The 17,643-nt window shown below is 53.6% G+C and overlaps 7 protein-coding genes across 7 annotated transcripts; 6 read left to right on the top strand and 1 right to left on the bottom strand.

Moving 5' to 3' along the window:
* Nucleotides 1–738: 738 nt before the first annotated feature.
* On the top strand, nucleotides 739–1,363 carry PG998_012819 (uncharacterized protein; the record flags this gene model as incomplete). The annotated part of the gene is made up of 2 exons (XM_066879635.1): nucleotides 739–1,096; nucleotides 1,164–1,363. The coding sequence occupies 2 exons, from the start codon at nucleotides 739–741 to the stop codon at nucleotides 1,361–1,363; spliced, it is 558 nt and encodes a 185-aa protein (XP_066726019.1).
* Nucleotides 1,364–1,379: 16 nt separating this feature from the next.
* On the top strand, nucleotides 1,380–1,820 carry PG998_012818 (uncharacterized protein; the record flags this gene model as incomplete). Its single annotated transcript, XM_066879634.1, has 1 exon — nucleotides 1,380–1,820. One exon carries the CDS (start codon nucleotides 1,380–1,382, stop codon nucleotides 1,818–1,820), a length of 441 nt encoding a protein of 146 aa, XP_066726018.1.
* Nucleotides 1,821–2,631: 811 nt separating this feature from the next.
* Nucleotides 2,632–4,426, top strand: PG998_012817 (cytochrome P450 3A17; the record flags this gene model as incomplete). The annotated part of the gene is made up of 4 exons (XM_066879633.1): nucleotides 2,632–2,709; nucleotides 2,789–3,913; nucleotides 3,967–4,047; nucleotides 4,151–4,426. 4 exons carry the CDS (start codon nucleotides 2,632–2,634, stop codon nucleotides 4,424–4,426), a joined length of 1,560 nt encoding a protein of 519 aa, XP_066726017.1.
* Nucleotides 4,427–5,335: 909 nt separating this feature from the next.
* PG998_012816 (uncharacterized protein) lies at nucleotides 5,336–7,377 on the top strand (the record flags this gene model as incomplete). Its single annotated transcript, XM_066879632.1, has 2 exons — nucleotides 5,336–6,371; nucleotides 6,437–7,377. 2 exons carry the CDS (start codon nucleotides 5,336–5,338, stop codon nucleotides 7,375–7,377), a joined length of 1,977 nt encoding a protein of 658 aa, XP_066726016.1.
* A 713-nt stretch (nucleotides 7,378–8,090) lies between these two features.
* On the top strand, nucleotides 8,091–8,966 carry PG998_012815 (uncharacterized protein; the record flags this gene model as incomplete). Its single annotated transcript, XM_066879631.1, has 3 exons — nucleotides 8,091–8,308; nucleotides 8,362–8,675; nucleotides 8,719–8,966. 3 exons carry the CDS (start codon nucleotides 8,091–8,093, stop codon nucleotides 8,964–8,966), a joined length of 780 nt encoding a protein of 259 aa, XP_066726015.1.
* Nucleotides 8,967–9,435: 469 nt separating this feature from the next.
* PG998_012814 (uncharacterized protein) lies at nucleotides 9,436–11,290 on the bottom strand (the record flags this gene model as incomplete). The annotated part of the gene is made up of 2 exons (XM_066879630.1): nucleotides 9,436–10,745; nucleotides 10,912–11,290. The coding sequence occupies 2 exons, from the start codon at nucleotides 11,288–11,290 to the stop codon at nucleotides 9,436–9,438; spliced, it is 1,689 nt and encodes a 562-aa protein (XP_066726014.1).
* A 1,237-nt stretch (nucleotides 11,291–12,527) lies between these two features.
* Nucleotides 12,528–14,608, top strand: PG998_012813 (cell division cycle-related protein res1/s.t1.c1; the record flags this gene model as incomplete). Its single annotated transcript, XM_066879629.1, has 2 exons — nucleotides 12,528–12,599; nucleotides 12,671–14,608. 2 exons carry the CDS (start codon nucleotides 12,528–12,530, stop codon nucleotides 14,606–14,608), a joined length of 2,010 nt encoding a protein of 669 aa, XP_066726013.1.
* Nucleotides 14,609–17,643: the final 3,035 nt, after the last annotated feature.

Below are 17,643 nucleotides of genomic sequence, written 5' to 3'. Positions count from 1 at the left end.
TGGGACGGATACGGAATCCCTTTGGTCCATGAAGCTTAATGATTTCTCTTCTCTCTTATTTAATTATATATGATACCGTTTCTATTACTCTGTTCGCTTCACGTGCACAGCTCATGACTCTTGTTCGGGTGCAGCCAAGAAGAAAGGCCCAGCCTCTTCCATTATTAATAGCGAACGACGCGAATGTCAGATTTTAGCCCAGCATTGGCCAAGATTAGCCAAGCACTATATATTGCTAGCAGCGAATGACATCTACCCCTTGCCAACCCCGGATATTCGAGTCGCGTGGTTAGAGCGGGCTAATCAATGACCCGCCGGCCGAGGCGGCGCATCCCAGACGTCTCTAACTATCGCCCGATGCGCCGTCCCCCGATATTTTGGCAATCCAAATCAGGGCCTTAAGGCCATTTATGGGGTGGCCGACATGTGGTATCTCGGAATTTTAGTGGACTTGTTGACAATCGCGAGGTCTGTCGGCAGAGTTAGTAGTTCCGAGGACCGGCCACTCCCAGCATCCCTCAGCTTATTAATGTAATTATGCTGTTGCCGGACTCCAGATTATACCGTAGTTCGGCCATTGAGGAAAAAAGAGATTTGTCGCCGAATATCGAGGTCTTATTTAAATGCTTACAGGCAAATATGAAGACGTTTTACTAAATGAAACCATACTGGTAGCTGCAACGAACTCCCCTTCGACTATTGTGACAACTCATCCGTGTCTTTTCACGCATCGTCAAAATGGCTGTTGACCTCCAAACTGTGATTGATTCGAACAGGCGCCTCTCCAGCGTAAAGGGGCCCCAAGTCGCGCTCTTCCTGGGCGCCACCTCTGGCATCGGTCTCGGCGCTCTCAGGGAATTCGCGCAGCACGCCGCTGAACCTATTGTCTACTTCGTGGCCCGGAACGCCCAGGCCGCCGCCCCCATCGTCGATGACTTGCACATTCTCAATCCCCGCGGAAAGTACGAGATCATCGAGAGGAACTTGTCGCTCATCAAGGATGCCGAAAAGGTTGCCGAGTACTTCAAAGCGAAGGAATCCTCGCTAGACCTACTTTACATGTCGGTCGGGTTTGTCTCTTTAGATGGACGACAAGGTATGTGCGCTGCAAATATACTTCGGCTCTCGCCATGACTTTGCACTCACCATACGGACACCGTTAGGCACCCCCGAGGGACTCGATGCTACCATGACGACTCGGTTCTACTCGCGCATCCGCGTCGCCCAGCTCCTGCTTCCCCTCCTCAACACGGCCAAGAGCCCGCATGTCATGTCGGTCCTTGGCCGGCGGCCTCGAGGGCCGGGTGAAAGTGGAAGACCTGAGCCTGAACGAGCCACGAAACTATTCCGTAGCCAACGCTAGCATCCACAGCGCGACCATGGGGACGCTGGTTCTCGAGAGGTTTGCGGCCGCGAACCCGCGGATCAGCTTCGTGCACGAGTTCCCGGGCATCGTGGCGACCCCGCTGTTCGGCCGCGCCGCCAGCGGCATCAAGGGCGCCGCCATCAGATACCTCATCGCGCCCCTCCTCTTCCTCTTTGCCCGCTCCCCGGCCGAGGCAGGCCAGCGCAGCCTCTTCGCTGCCACCAGTGGGCGCTACAGCGTCGGCGACGGCATCGTGCCCCTGGTCTTGGCTGATGGTGTGAGCGGTCCTGCGCCGCAAAAGGCTGCCCGCAGCAACGCCGGGAAGGGCATCTTTCTCGTCAACGCGAAGGGCGGTATCACAGATAACGAACGTGTGCTAGGACCGCTCCGGAAGAAGGGCGTAGAAAAGATGGTTTGGGATCACACAGAGGGTGTCTTCAACAGTCTACGGTAATCGTGTCACATCATGTCAAACGAGAGGGTGGGAGTGTATGCTCCAGATATACACAAAGTAGCCCGGCCGAGACTTGGTTTTGTCTCCGGGATTATATTACACTTTTTGCAACGAAATTTTGACCTAGAAGACCCGATCCGCCCGCCCCTTATTACTGTGGAGCGTCGATTTATGCAGCGGACGGGGCGGAGTTCGGAAAATTCTTTCATGGCCGTTCCCGGTGTATTTGTTCCACATTCGGGTGCGGCGACAAGAAAACTACGCCGACCCCAGAATCCCCAGCTTCTCTGCACTAACTAGTATTGGAGCTCCTGGATGCTACGGCGCGCCTCAGAACTGCCGATTGGCCATGGGTCTCCAAAAGATCCTCTGTACGATCACGTGGTGAACAGCGGCGAGTGGACTACGGTATTCAGGTCGCCGGCATTTCACGATGCAAGGATCTCCTAGACTAATGAATGCCATGCGACCCGAAGACCTAGAGGTCACTTGTGGATCCTGCACAACCTAATTCTCCGTCTAGCACCATGCAACGTTGTACATGTCTTTATACAGCCAGTTATGGCTAATCATATCTACTTGGAGCTAGGCAGTTTTGCATAGCACATTTATACAAGGAGTCGGGAGTTATTTGGTCCATGAACAACCGGGCAAATTGTGTATCCACTTAGGGAGGGCAGACGCAACGATACGGATATATAATACACGTCTTGTGCTATTCTTCTCCCACTCTCTTGTTGTTCTCCCAACTTACACACTCTTCAGTTTTCAGACTCTATTATCATCCAGCTGAAACGTGACTCTCCCTGAAATGCCAGGTCGAGATCCTCTCAACTCTCAAGGCACCCACGAGAATGCGACGTTCCTTGTGGGTGCCGTTGCCATCTCCGTAAGTTGGGCGAGCTCTCTCGAAGAAAATCATGGCGTCCACCCCAAGAACCTAACCATTTCATTGCATATACTGCTAGATTGCCATATACATCGCTGCCATTGCCATATACCGATTATGGTTCCATCCGTTAGCCAAAGCCCCTGGTCCCAAGCACATGGCGATATGGGATGTGCCTGGCCAATGGAGCTCCTTCATCAAGATGGACATGGTAAAGCAGGCGCCACTATTGCACCGTAAGTACGGACCCATTGTCCGCATCGGCCCCGACCGCCTTTCCATGGACGGCAGTGTCTGCTGGCCCGAGGTGTACGGAATCCGCAGCACCAGCGATCAGAACGAGTTCAGCAAGATCCGCGGCTTTACTTTCACCAACGACCATCTCGCCCTCATCGGCGCCAACCGCGAGGACCACAGACGCCAGCGGCGCCAGGTGAACCACGCCTTCAGCTCCTCTGCCCTCCACGAGCAAGAGGCCGTCATTGTACAATACGTCGACAAGTTCATGGACAAAATCACGGAGCGTGCTGAACGAGGCGAGCCGGTCAACATTGTGGACTGGCTCAATTTCACCACGTTCGATATCATTGGCGACCTCGCCTTCGCCGACTCCTTCCACAGCCTCGACGGCAACACGACCTTTGTCAAGAACATATTCCGCGGCGTTACTGGCGGGGCCTACCGTCGTTTCCTGATCCAGTTTCCCCTCTTTAAGCTTCCCCTGATGCTGCTGTTGGGGGCCAAAGAGCTTGCCGTGGCGACCGAGGCCGGGGAGGAAAACTTCAGGGTGGGGCGGCTGAAGGGCCAAGCACGCATGGCCATGGGCGCCGAGCCCAAGGACGGCCGCCGCGACTTCGCTACCTACATGCTGCGCAAGGGCAAGGACGGCGAGCCGGTGCTGAGCGAGGGCGAGGTCCAGGGCCTGTCGTCGGCCCTGGTCGTCGCGGGCAGCGAGACGACGGCCACGGCGCTCTCGGGCTTCACCTTCCTCATCACCACCCACGCCGAGAAGCGACGGGCCCTGGAAGACGAGATTCGCGCCGCCTTCGCCGACGAGGCCGACATCACCATGACGGGCACCGGCCACCTCGAGTACCTCAACGCCGTCATCGAAGAGACGTTGAGGCTTTACCCGCCCGCGGCGACGCTGCCCCCGCGGACCAGTCCGGGCGCTGAGGTGCATGGGCTGTGGGTGCCGCGCGGTGTATGTAATACCCCCAACGTCCGGTAGACCCTCCTGACTAACGCCGTCCCTAGACTATCATACACACTTACCAAAGCGCTACCAACCGCAATCCGGATAGCTTTACGGCTCCGGACGCATTTGAACCCGAACGCGTAAGTCATATCTATTCTGGGGTTTCACCGTTCTGTCGAACGCTGAATCACATGACTATTTCGATGAATAACGGCTGACTCGCAAACTTATTCGACCATTCAGTGGCTTCGCCCCAGCCATCCACGCTACAACTCCCGTTTCGCCGGCGACAAGAGGGAGGTTATGAAGCCCTTCAGCAACGGGCCCCGCGACTGCGTCGGCAAGAACCTGGCCTACACGGAAATGCGTGTCATCATATCCCGCCTCCTGTACCGATTCGATATCGAGTTGCTTCCTGGACATGAGCGCTGGATGGACAATCAAAAGGCGTCTTTCGTCTGGATCAAAGGCCCCCTGGAAGTGAAGCTCAAGCCGCGTGCGGGTGTGACTCTGGACTAGCGAGGGCCCAGTATATTGACGTTTCGTAGCCGCTGGGCACGACAATGTATCTTTTCAAGCAATGCCAGTAGTATTAGCAGTATATTAGTATTCCAATTTTATTGACGGTGCTCAAAATAGGGGCGGAAAAGCATCGCTTAGTGTGGGCCGCCATGTAAGACGCGTTGGGGGCTCACACAGTAATAGCCTGATCTGCTTCGGTGTAGAGCCGTATCCCAGATCACAAGAGATATTGGCAAGCAATTATAGCAGCGTCACGCTAAGATACGAGGGTCTTTGTAGTCTGATGGTTCTCGATCTCTCAAGGCACAACATGCTGGTCTTCTAGGTGTAGCACGCTCCCCTCGATTCAGCCTATGCGCCCTTGGGCTATGGTGATAATGAGGCGATGCCCAATATCGGTGCACGTAGACTGCTTATGCTGTGCCACGATCTATAGCCAATAGCTCGGCTTGCCAGCCCCCCCTTTCATTCCACGCTAGACGTTAAGCATGCGCATCCCCTTACAAAACACACCTTTGATGTAACATTGATTTCAGCTGTTTTTCGAATAAGCACGCTTCGCCATCCCCAACGGTTTTGAATCCAATCTAATGAACAGCCACTGTCTAGCTACGTCATCTCCGCGCCTTGTGTCACCCCAAAAAGCCAGGGTATTGGAGTAGGTGACCAATGAACTCCATGCGTTGTCGTTATCTGCTGCATAATCTAGCGTAGTGTGCACCTGCGGATCCGGTGCATCTACAAATGATGGCAGCCATGCGGCAAAGGTGATGCAGTCAATCAGATTTCAATCGCCTCATCGCACCGCGCATCGAGCATTGATTGTTGTCTTCTCATCTCTCCTGCTCGCACATCGCAAAGCCCCCTAGGTTACGTTCGTTGACACGCCCTCCGATCTAGCGCACCATGTCGTCTCGGCAAGAGCCGCTTCTCAATGAAGTAGCCTCCGAGGCCTCTGAACAATCTGAGCGGGGCAACGACGATGAAGGACACACCACGCCCATGTCCATTCTCTCCCGCAATCCCTCAACGCAGTACTCCTCGCTACCTCCTCGTCCGATATCTCCAGCCCGGCTAGAGACATCGCCCCCAAAAGATGGAGAATGTTCTGCCGCGGGATTTCACCTGCCGCCCAAGCCACTCGAACGACGCAGTACGCGACGACGAAAGTTGGCTCTATGTGCTCAGATTCTCCTAATTCTGATTATCTTGGGCGGCGGCAGCTACCTTAGTAGGGAAATCATCTACTGGGGTGACCTAGCTGGAAGAGGAGCACACGATATGGACGGCGATTGCGAGAATGCGAGCGCTTCAGGTATTCAAGGAAGCTTTGTCGTCGATACCTACATTGTCAGAAATCTCACCTTTGCTCGAGCGAAAATCCTGGACCTTGCATGGGATACCGTCATCGGCCAGGGCATGAAGTTCGTTCATGCTTGGATCCTCTATCACGTGGCGTCGAGATGTCTTACTGCTGCAATGGAAAAAGATGCTATCCCTCACAGCACTCACTTGAGTGTACAGTTTTCGACCGTATCGCTGTCATCGCTTTGGTCATCGCTTAGCCTGCTCTCCGCAAAAAGACCACTCCGGGTCCTATGCCTTGGCCTATGGCTATCTTTTGGGATTGCCTACGTCCTCACTTTTGCTATGATATGGAGTGCAACAACTGGTTATATCTCGGGGAGCAGTCCGACCTACACTATCGCCGGTAGCCAGTTCGTTTCCCTTCGATCATCCGAATTCACGCTGTGTTGGGTCCTCGATGATGCTCGAGTCACCCACAGCGGGGAACAAAGGGTTATAAAGGGGCCACAGGCCATCGAAGCTCTTACGATACATCACGACAAGCCAGGTCAAATCTGGATCGAAGCCGAGAAGCTGAAGGCTTTGGAAACCCCGATTGGCAACGATATGGACGAGTTTATGGATATCTGGAGCTGTAAGCTATGCCCTACTAATAGTGTCACGATCGATTACTTACCTGAGAATTTCTTATGGCTACAGACTTTGTTACGAAAGCTACGTTACTAGCATTGCTGCATCCTGTCGCGATGTACGGTTTCAAAACAACACAAGATCTTGATTTGGAAAACATAAACGAGATGCAAAATGATGTTTTCAACTCCTCGAGAATAAACATGTTTGGTGATGGCCAGACGCTTTTCGATGGATTTTGGGCAAGCCTTACATCTATTTCTAATATTGGTGGGTGGCAGATGGAACACGCTCCTAGGATCGCTCCAGAGCAGCGAGTGAATTTCGGGTTTCTAAACAGCACCACCAACGTTTCTGCCAAGAAGGCCAGATTCTTCCGCAGCAACACTACAGCAACCAACACAACCAATCACCTACGATATAGTAGCGCAATCAGCAACCTGCCATATAACTCAACAATATGGCTCGGTGGGGAACAGATCCAACTTCCAGCACCTTTCCTAGACGCCTCCCAGCCATGTTCTAGCTGGCTACGTGACAACGATATGGGTTTCTGTCTTTGCATTAATGGAAATCCCGTAAACGAAAGGTTTGACAACGTACATTTCAGTGGGTGTATCAGCGATACCGGATACAGCTGGGGGTTCGCGTCGCAAATCCTGGGAGTGGCGCTAGCGTTCGAACTGGTTTGGATCGCGACGACGTGGATGATGTGGACGTGGGCAAACCAGCGAAGCGCACTCGTCTCGATGCACCGCCCTGGGACTGGGACGCTCCGCAATATCCTCGACACTGCGGAGGCCATTACCGCGCACATAGGCGACCAGCATTCGGCCTACACAGAGAAGGAACTGGCCAAGCAGATGGAACGCTCGCCGCCGCTCAGGTACGTGGTCGAGAGCCGGAGAGACGTCGAGCATATCGGGCTTCGGCCCATCATGTCATCGGCGAAGGGGGAGAAGGGGATGAGAAGGAGGATCCAGGTCGACGCGGACACGGTATACGGATAAGATATCTCACTTATAGCCTCTCGACGTGTCGTTAGAAGGTCAGGTGAGAATGTCTTATTTCCGGGTCTCCTTAGGTCGATAGTTCAAACAGGGTCGAATTCAATGTAGTAGCTTACCGTATCTTTGACATCTTCTCATCATGTCACAAGATCATAAAAGAGATTTCTTAACGGTAACGTGGCGCTTTAAATGTAGCTTTGCGCCTAGGTATCATTACCCCCTTCATTGCTAATCAGCTGCTGGATTTTTGGTGTTGGGGTGGCCGGCAGTCTCGTAGCCATAGACAATAAAGAACAAGATGGCTTAGTCAAAGTCTTCAGTTTGTTGACGCCGCGATATACGCCGGATGAAATGGTCTACATTTGCGTCGACTGTGGAGATTACACGAGCTGCTGCAACTGCTCCAAGTGCAAGAGGAAGAGGAAGAATAATAATGAAGCTTTAGCAACAAATAGGAACAATGCTAGCTGTAATGACCAACAGGCTATAGTCCCTTTTCTTCATGGCTATAGATAGACTGAGAAGTGGACCAAGCTGGAGTTACAAGGTCTCTGCCTTGTTTGCATCAGAGACGCTCACTATAAAATTAGTAGGGTCAAATGATGATACCAAACCATGAAGTCAGTTCCTAAGACATGTACGGCTCGAAAGGGGTATAAAATCCCGCTTAATAAATTCCCCAAGTTTGCCTTTCTTCACCAACAGTTTACCAAATGTCAAAAAACAACGAGGAACTACTCCTATTCTGGAGACAAAGCAGCCAGCGTGCGGCCGAGCTTTACGAGAGCGGCACCAAGTTCTGGAACAAGACGGATCTTCGAGATATCGAGGACCAACTTTCAACGGAAGCTCGTGAATTCACGGTCCAGTCCATCAATGGCGACCCTGTATCTACACCAAACATAATGTTTGGCGCTCGGGGCCCGATATGGTATGGAGATGGCTCCGATTCTTGCAGCTCGAGGATCTAATGCGCATCTATAGGAAGCCGGAGGTCAGTTTTCGGCATTACTGGCATATGGTCCATAAACAGCCTAATGACCCCCCGGAGACATATCACTGCTCGTACCTGGTACGTTGGATCAACCAGGTCGATTCAGGCTTTATGAGCACTATAGGCAACGCAGAGTCGATATTCAAAAAGAAGCGAGATTCTTGGAACAAGAGTGCGAGCTGCCAAATGCTGAGGTCCCAACTGGCGCAGCTACTGGGCAATAAGAAAGTAACGAAAGTTATCTGTTTCGGCTTAGGCGATATGTGTCGCCAGCCTCCAGAAGGGTGGGGGAGACCTTTTGTTGGTCGGTATGATTTAACATTCGGTGGCTCTCACTATAGCGGAAGTATGTCGGGATCGCGGTAGCAGTGACGTTCAGCTTCTGGCTCAAGATCCCGAGTACTCGGAGCCAGCAAAGGAACTATTGCAGAAGAATGGTTTCACAATCATCGGGCAGTTTGGGGCTGCTGGTTTTGCGGAAATCGACGACGAGACTGTAGTGTTCTCTGCATTCGTCTCAGCGCCATTGAAGCAGATCATTGCAGACATTGCACGGCCTGCCCTCATTACTTGCGTTGAGATTGCGATGGAGTAAGTCGTCACTCCCCTCACCACTGGTCCACCTGACTAACGATGCTTCTAGTCATCGAACACAGTGTGATGCAGACTCTCCACGGACGATCAAAATGTGGGAGGATTATCATATCTCCAAGTTCCCAGTCGCGCCCAATGAAGCACAGCTAATGGGCTCATTGGGGAATCTATGTGTCTATTCCAGAAAGGAAATGGGGGTTGATGCAGTCGATGCAGTCGATGCAGTCGATGCAGCCGATGCTCAAACGTCTGCTCAAACGTCGACGTTTTCCATTAAGACTCGGCATTTTCGGACCAGTAAAGCGGTTCTCAACAAGATAAGAGACAGCGGAATGCAGCAAGGAAGTTGATAGTGAATGACATTGAATTCTAAATATATAATGGTATTCGAAGAAGGACTGCCTTGCCGCTCATGCAACGCAGATCCTCCATAAAGTACTCCTCATGAAAAAAAAACCCAATTTGTTTCGTTAACCTTCGTATATCCTGCGAGCCCCTTTACTGACCAGGAACTCGGCCGTCGCGTCCTTGTGCGCGTCCACGGCCCACTGCAGCGGCGTGCGGCGCCGATCGTCCAGCGCATCCACGGGCGACCCCGACGCCAGCAGCAACTCGAGCATGGCGCGGTAGTCCCCCATGGCGGCGAGGTGGACGGGGAAGGCGCCAAAGTAGCGGGCCGAGGGCAGCGAGACGTTGGCGCCCCAGCTGATGAGCAGCTTGGCGATGGGCAGGCTGCCCTGGGCCGTGGCGCGGCACAGCGGGGTCTCGCCCTTGGTCAGCAGGTTGGGGTCGGCGCCGGCCCCGAGCAGGGCCGCGGCCACGTCCACGTGGCCCTTGGAGACGGCGTAGTGCAGCGACGTCTGGCCCGCCCGGTCGCGCCCGTCGCAGCACGCGCCGTGGTGGCACAGCAGCTGCGTCATGGCCGCGTCGCCCGCCAGCACCGCCGTGTGCAGCGCCGCCCAGCCGTGGTGGTCCGACCCGCCCTCGAGGTCGGCGCCGTAGTTGAGAAGCTCCGTGGCCCGGTCGAGGTGGCCGCGCATCACGGCTTTGTACAGCGGCGTGCGCGACTTGGCGTTGCGGATCGACGGGTCCGCGCCGTGCGCCAGCAGGATCCGGACCAGGTCCAGGTTCTTGGACTTGGCGCTCGACCGCTGCATCGCCGCGTAGTGCAGGGCCGTGCTCTGCTGGTTGTCCTGGACGTTGACCAGGTTGCCGCCGTACTCGAGCATCAGGGAGACAATGGAGTCGCCCATGTCGCCCTTGACAGCCCGGATCAGCGGCGTGCGGCCCTCTTCGTCCCGGACTCGTAGATTGGATCCGGATACGATGAGGGCGGTAAGTATGGAGAGTACACCTTTCGTGTCTTTGCTGTCGTTGTAGCCCTTCATTGCATCCATTTGGGCTAATATGGTGAACGCAGCGCCCTTGGGTGACTTTTCGGTGTCGGATCCCGAGCCCAAGTCTGATCCTGACCCTGTCATCGAGTCCATCAAGTCCAAAGCCCGATGCAGAGGAGTGATGCTAGTGGCTTTGAGCGTGGCGTTGGGATCCGCCCCGTCGGCCAGATACTTGTAGACTGCCGGGTAGTCGCACTTGGAGATGGCGTCGTGGAGCTTCTTGGTGCTTCGGGTATCCGTCCTGTGCGGCGTTTCCCTGTCCGGATGGTTTATCGTCGATGACAGACGCTGAACCTTGGTGCTGATGCGTTGCCTCCGCAGGTCGAGAGCTACTCTGGGTCCCAGCCTTGAGGAGTTGGCGAACTTCTCGGCGGAATTGGGGCCTGTCTTGTGTATGCGTAAATCTATAGTTGCAAGTATCCCACTGCAATGCGTATTAGCTGTGTGCCTTACGGACCAGGAAGAAAGAATAAGCAAGCCCTTACCTGCAGATGCAATCCAGCATCAAGCTGATTGTTGAGCGATTCCTCCGCAGATCTCGTCTTACACCGGCGAAGCCCTCTTCTGATAGTATCACTAGACCCAAGGACTGAGGAAGTCCTGTCACGCTGATGGAATAACGACGCAGCCGGGCGATCTCCGTCTTGGCTTCCAAGAGGCTCGTCTTCATGTCCTGTACCAACAGGTCCAAGCAGCCCTGCAGCGACGGTTGATACTGATATCCGGGTGACTGTGGGTTCGAACCAGAAAGCGGGAAAAGTAGAAGTCGGTCGATAACGGCCCTGGTGATTCGTAGCTCTGCACTGGTTTGACGGAGGGTCGAAAGCGCCGTGGGAACGACGTCGGAGAGGTCTCGTAGTGACTGGATGGCATTGTTGCACACAGCCGAAACCTCCCTGATCAGCGAGGAAAGTGAGTCGTCGTCCATCATGGATATTATAGAAGATTTGCTGGGACAATTCATCTCAGTCAGCCCGGAAAGCCAGGTTCGACACCACGAAGAAGAGGACGGTCGCAAAGATATAGCAAAGTTCATGGTTAAGACAATCTTTCCAGAAGATGCGAGACGTCAGCCCTGGCGAGGGGAGAAGACATGGCCCCTTGTACAAATAGGCTTGCGAGCGAGATGTCGGTTCGGCCCCGTCTGGATTGTTCGAGATTAATTGGTCCCAAGCCCGTCGGGACCCAGATCATCACCGTTCTGATCTGCAACTAGACTGGGCTCCCGAGATGGTAGGGCTCAGAATGGTGATACATTGTCCAGCCTATTAGAGCACTAGAGCGCGGCCACTAGATGCCCATGAGGCTTAGTCGTCCGTCGTGAGCCAGCACCAGCTCGAGCCAGGTGCTCGCGGATCAGTTTCAGGAACACGGCTGATCGCTAGCATCCCTTCAGGCTGGGAAAAAAGTCCGGCGCTAATAAACTGGTATCTCACCACAACGATCTCGGCGGTATTCTGCATGTCAAGAACCGGGCTGAAACAACCGGCCCGTCTGCCCTAATTGATGTGTAAGCATTGTAGAGTCGGAGTTGGCCCGCGAGAGGCCTTGACGCCCCCTCGGGGATAGCCACACTTGACTTCCTACAGTGGCACCGTGGCGCTGTGGCGCAGCGTTGGGGTGGCGGTTAGCGCTTGTGGCCAAAGTTTTTATTTTATTTTTCACGCCTGAAGGCTCAGGCGCCAAGCGCTAAACAGCTTTTTGGTCACAGGCAATTTACGCGAGGCGCGTTTCTGCATCAACCCACTGCCCCCGGCCCTTTGATTTCGCGTCTTCACGCGTGCACATGGGACGAGTCAGCATTTGCACATCCAGAGCCGAGTCAAGCAACAACACTGCTGCTGCTCTTGTGACTTGCCCATTGTAAAGACCGGTGTCTGCTGGAGACCAAGACGTGGGTCTTTCTGTTTGGGGTCAGGTCTATTCTTCGAATTCTCGGTGTCGGCAATTGCGCCTCCTCGATTGGCACGCTCAGCAGAGAGAACTTCACACGCCCCAGGCCGAAGCCACCCATCCTGCTTTCGACGTCACCAAGTGTTTTCATACAAGCCTTCTGTACCCCTCCAGGCCTGTCACACAACCACGCCGTCCCACGGTCATTCTCCACCTCTGCCCTCCATCACCGCAATCTGCATGCTTGTTTCGTAAGGCATTAGGTAGCCAAGATGGTGAAGGCTGCAGCACCAGCGGCAGCGCCTGCTACCGGCCCTGGCGTTTACAGTGCCACCTACAGTGGTGTAAGTATCCCTTGTCAATGGTATACCTCGTTGGGCTGTGTCCTCCGACTAACATGTGTCCTCGGCGATAGATTCCCGTCTACGAGTTCCAATTCGGCGTCGACCTCAAAGAGCATGTTATGCGAAGGAGACAGGATGACTGGATTAACGCTACCCATATCCTCAAGGCCGCGGGCTTCGACAAACCTGCACGTACCCGAATTCTCGAGCGAGAGGTCCAAAAAGACGTTCACGAGAAAATCCAAGGTGGTTATGGCAAATACCAAGGCACCTGGATCCCCTTGGAGTCGGGTGAACAGTTGGCACAGCGTAACAACACATACGAAAAGCTCCGGCCTATCTTCGAGTTCACACCGGGGAACCAGAGCCCTCCGCCAGCACCACGACATGCTAGCAAACCGAAGGCGCCCAAGGCAAAAGCTGCACCCGCGAGGGCTGCCTGGGTCCCTCCTCCCCGACAGCCAGACCTCGAGACTGCCAGTCAACAACTGAACGAGGACGACGCTCCTGACAACGTCACTATAGCTTCCGCCTCATACATGGCCGAGGACGATCGACACGATCTGTTACACTACCCCTCGACGGGACATCGGAAGAGGAAGCACGAAGAGACCGTCCAGGATTTGACTGAACAGCAGCACTCTGTCTACGGGGACGAACTGCTCGACTACTTCCTACTTTCCCGCCAGGATGCACCGACGATGCGCCCCGAGCCACCACCCAATTTCCAGCCAGATTGGTGGATCGACTCAGAGAGGCACAGTGCTCTGCACTGGGCCAGCGCTATGGGCGACATCGATGTTATCAAGCAGCTGAAGCGATTTGGTGCAGCTCTGAACGCGCAGAACATTCGTGGCGAGACGCCCTTCATGCGCGCAGTACACTTCACCAACTGCTATGAAAAGCAGACATTCCCCGTCGTCATCAAGGAGCTGTTCGACACGGTAGATAATCGCGACCACCAAGGATGTACTGTCATCCACCATGCTGCCATCATGAAGAGTGGTCGAGTGACCAGTCACTCATGTTCACGTTACTACCTTGACAATATCCTCAACAAGCTTTATGAGCTGTATGACCCCCAGACTGTTCAACTGATCATGGATACCCAGGACAACGATGGCAACACTGCGTTGCATCTTGCGGCGCAGACAAGTGCAAAGAAGTGCGTCCGTGCTCTGATCGGACGAGGTGCCAGCACCCATATCGTGAATGCAGAGGGCGTACGGGCAGAAGATCTCATCCAAACCCTCAATGCATCCAAGCCGCCGAAAGAGCGAGCCCCGCAGCGCTCGTCGTCGCCCTTCGCCCCCGAGTCTCAGCGACACGTCTCTTTCCGGGATGCTCTCTCCGAGTCCGTGACCAAGCTCGCCGTAACCTACCGGTCCGAGGCCGCTACCACAGTCCAGAACAAGATCACGCCGCTTGTGTTTGAGAAGTTCCAAGATCTAGCTCACAACTATGAGGAGGAATGGAAGGAGAAGGACGAAGCTGAGAATGAAGCACGTCGTATCCTTGGCAACACCCAAAATGAGCTGGCGGCCATACGTGAGCAGATTGCCGAACTGGAAGGTCGCCTGGAGCCCTCCGAGGCTGCGCTCAAGGCGGTAGGCGATGCCACCATGGCCCAGCACGAAGTCTTAGCCCTGCTCGCAAACCAGAACAAGTATCACATCCAAGCCGCGGTTCAGCAACAGCTTGCTATGATGAATGGCGATGATGCTGGCGATGACACGCCCGAGGTGCGACAGAAGCTAGCATCCGAGCTGCGGGAAGTCATCCTGGAGCAACGTCGGGCCGAACAGGAGTACGTCGACGCCTTGGGCCTGTCCGGCACAAGCGAGAAGATCGACAAGTATCGAGAGCTGCTCAAACAATGTCTGGACCAGGGCGATGCTGAGAACTTGGACTCCAATCTCGATGACCTGATCGAGATGATGGAGGAGGAGCGTAGCGAGGTTGCCATCGCACCGGTGAATCCTGCTACAGAACCCATGATGATTTGCTAGGTTTCGCCGATCTTTAGCCCGGTATGATAGATACCTTCCTAGCCCACGGATGGGTACGTGAGCTCCAGGGATAGGGGCCCGATAGCCTAACTCAAACCCAGAGGGCTTTCTTCTTACTGTATGTGTATGTATGTTTTAGTATTTGGCACTGATGACTGGCCATGAGTTGTTACAGCAGCCACGAGGACAACAGTGGCTTGACGGATGGATCAGTGGTTATGAAGGCGTTCAGCGAATGGATTTATGGAAAGGAGGGGTTTACTGTTGTGCCAATCAGCTTGAGTTACTTTGGGTCATGCCGACTACTTGACAAGGTAGTTAATGAGGTTTCACCGAGACATTGTTCTGTGTAAATTTTGTGAGTGACATGTTGCGTGATAGGTAATGCCCATCACCTGGAGACCCCAATGATATCCAGACTCCTCTTATGTGCACCTCGAATTTGGTGTAGGAGTAGCATCGGCGTTCTAGCGAGTTTGTAAACATCCGAGTTGAACACGCCTTGGTATGCATACTTGATGATTCCCATTTTCCTAAAGCCGTTGGGGAGAGCAGAGACTGCTACTGTGATATCGCACAGCCTATGCGTGTCCGCGTAGTAGGATTTGTTCCCTTCGTAATAAAATACATGATTTAGCCTCCTCTTGCTACCTTTATTTGTACATGGAGAGAATACGTCTGCTGTACAGCTCGCCACGTTCGCCGATGGCATGCCTTGGGTTGACTTGGTTCAACGAACCAACTTCGCTTTTCGATGATATGGAGAAGCTAGCAAACGCGACTTAAAAGACCGTGGATTATGATGCTTGAAGGGAGGGTTAAATATACACCACTGGTGAGCGTGTATTCTTCGATACAGCTCGGTTGTTAGAAACCCATGGCTGGCCCGTGGTACGTTCGGGCAGCAGATAATACTACCAGAAGCAGGTAGCGAGTCCGGCCACTCTCCGCACGGCAGGAAAAACGTGGGAGCCCTTTCTGGAAGGGGCAGTTCGTTCCATTTCGTCGTCCATACCCAGACCAGTCTGGCAAAAGATAGACTCCTTTGGGTAATTTGTACATGTATTAACCAACATTGGGCTCCCCAAGCGGTTCGCCTATCTGTGTGTTGAATGCCTACAATGCTTGTTTATATATCAGGTAGCTTCTAGCTTTTCCTCCAAGCTTTTTCGTCTTCCTTCTATTTCCCTGTCCTCTGGGCACTGATAAGAGATATGCTTGCGCAATGGTATCTATCCGCGTGTGCTAGGTGTGTTGAATGGCATGATTCAACTTGTGATGGTGTGCCTTGCTTGTTACGGCCTCGCCTCATTATGTTTCATCGGGGCCTGGTTGATGACTTGACGAGCATTCACTTCCTTGGGAACTGTTCAACCACTAATCCTCGTAAGCCATAGACGCTCGCACAGGCGCGTTGACACATGTCCGGACTTCGTCCTACAATCACATGCTCTGATATCCAGCGATACTGGGCCCCTGAATAAAGACAAGAGCCGCCCTTCTTCGACTGTCGACCTATTTCGACTGTACCTGTAGAGCCAACCCACGGATAGTCAAAGGCCAAGAGACCGGGTGGCTGACTCCGGGAAGGAATTATAAGGCCGGCAGCTACGGAGCTGCGACATCGAGTGCATGTCAGCCAGAAATGCTCACTCAGGGCGTGCACCTTTTTGTGATTACGGTTGTTGTCTTGTTGTCCCGAAACATAAGCCGTCTTTACCTTTTCCCCACATCAAGAACGACTCTGAATACGTCCTGAATACGGGCCAGAAACTATCCTTGCATGGATTTCCTCCGGCCCTTGTCTCTCTCCCCCTGGCTGGGAGGGGCTGGGTAAAACGTCAACTACATCAGCCGTCCGATCCTTGCCTCGTCTATCTTTCTCCCCCCGCATTCCCGGGAGAAGCGGTCAGCCAAGAGCCTCGTCAAAAACGTTGGGCTCTCGGGGATCCTTCTCACTAACTCATCAATGCATTAGGTTTTTGCGGAGAGGAAGGAGTATACGAGCCACACATGAGGACCCTCTAGTAACCTGGTGTCCCTCACCCGCATCCTGAACGAATCCAGAGGCCGTCCTTTCAGGATGAGGGCACTAGTTCTCCTAGTAATCGCCCGAAACATGGCGAGCCTGCTTACTGACCCGGCCTCAGACTAACACCCAGTACGGCTAGGACGGACCATGAGTGGACCCGAGCTAGAAACACGGATTACCGTAAAGAAACATGCCATGCGTGCCTGATTTCTTATTGCCATTACTCTGCTTACTGCGGAAAACAAGGCAGCACAACTGACGCCGTCGCTTTGGTCGTGGGGCTAGCCTCGAGCTGTTCCTAGAAATCATCTCCAGCCCTGTTCCATTTCCCCGAATTCTTAGCTTGCTAAGATAACAGGGAAGAGGCTGCAATAGCATTAATCATCAGTGCCTAGCCTCCAGTGCATCAGAGTGTACAGCCGAAACGGCACCCCCCAAGATAGCGACATAATTTGTATACCGTCTTCTTACCCAAAATGATAATACTTGTTGTCTCTTTTTAAGACAGGCCGTGATAATGAGCCACGAGTACTACTGCATCATCATATGTCGTAAGAATGGCACAGAGCTGGTCACTCGGGCTGAAGAATAAATCAGTACATCGTCCCAAAGGCACCAAAAACGCCGGGTGGTCAGGTGGTTCGCTGGCTCGCTGAATGACCTGGCCGTCTGGGACATGTCTGAAGCTTCCTGGGCCTTCAGTGGTCTTGAGACAAGCGCTGATCGAAATCGAAAACCGAGCTGGTGCTTTTGCTAATTCGGAGCCAGGTAATCGCCACGCGCCTTTCTCCAGCTGGCTGGTCCTTCTCACTAAGATCGTGCGGCTCTGTATACTTACTGGTCTATGCCAACAGCGTAGCTGCTTCCGCTAGTTTGTGGAAGATGTGGCAGCTTTGCTTCGTGCTGCTTTTCCCGTCGAGAAGCATGTTTGGAAGTCGAATACCTACAAGTTGATTGGTCTAGATTCTAGTCGAGAAGCTCAAAGCATGTTAGACGGAACAAG

The sequence above is a fragment of the Apiospora kogelbergensis genome, assembly GCF_038363985.1.
Source record: "Apiospora kogelbergensis strain CBS 113332 chromosome Unknown utg000008l_segment0_segment0, whole genome shotgun sequence".
Classification (NCBI taxonomy): domain Eukaryota; kingdom Fungi; phylum Ascomycota; class Sordariomycetes; order Amphisphaeriales; family Apiosporaceae; genus Apiospora; species Apiospora kogelbergensis.
The sequence above is the reverse complement of the archived record's forward strand: the minus strand, read 5'-3'. Positions and strand labels throughout refer to the sequence as shown.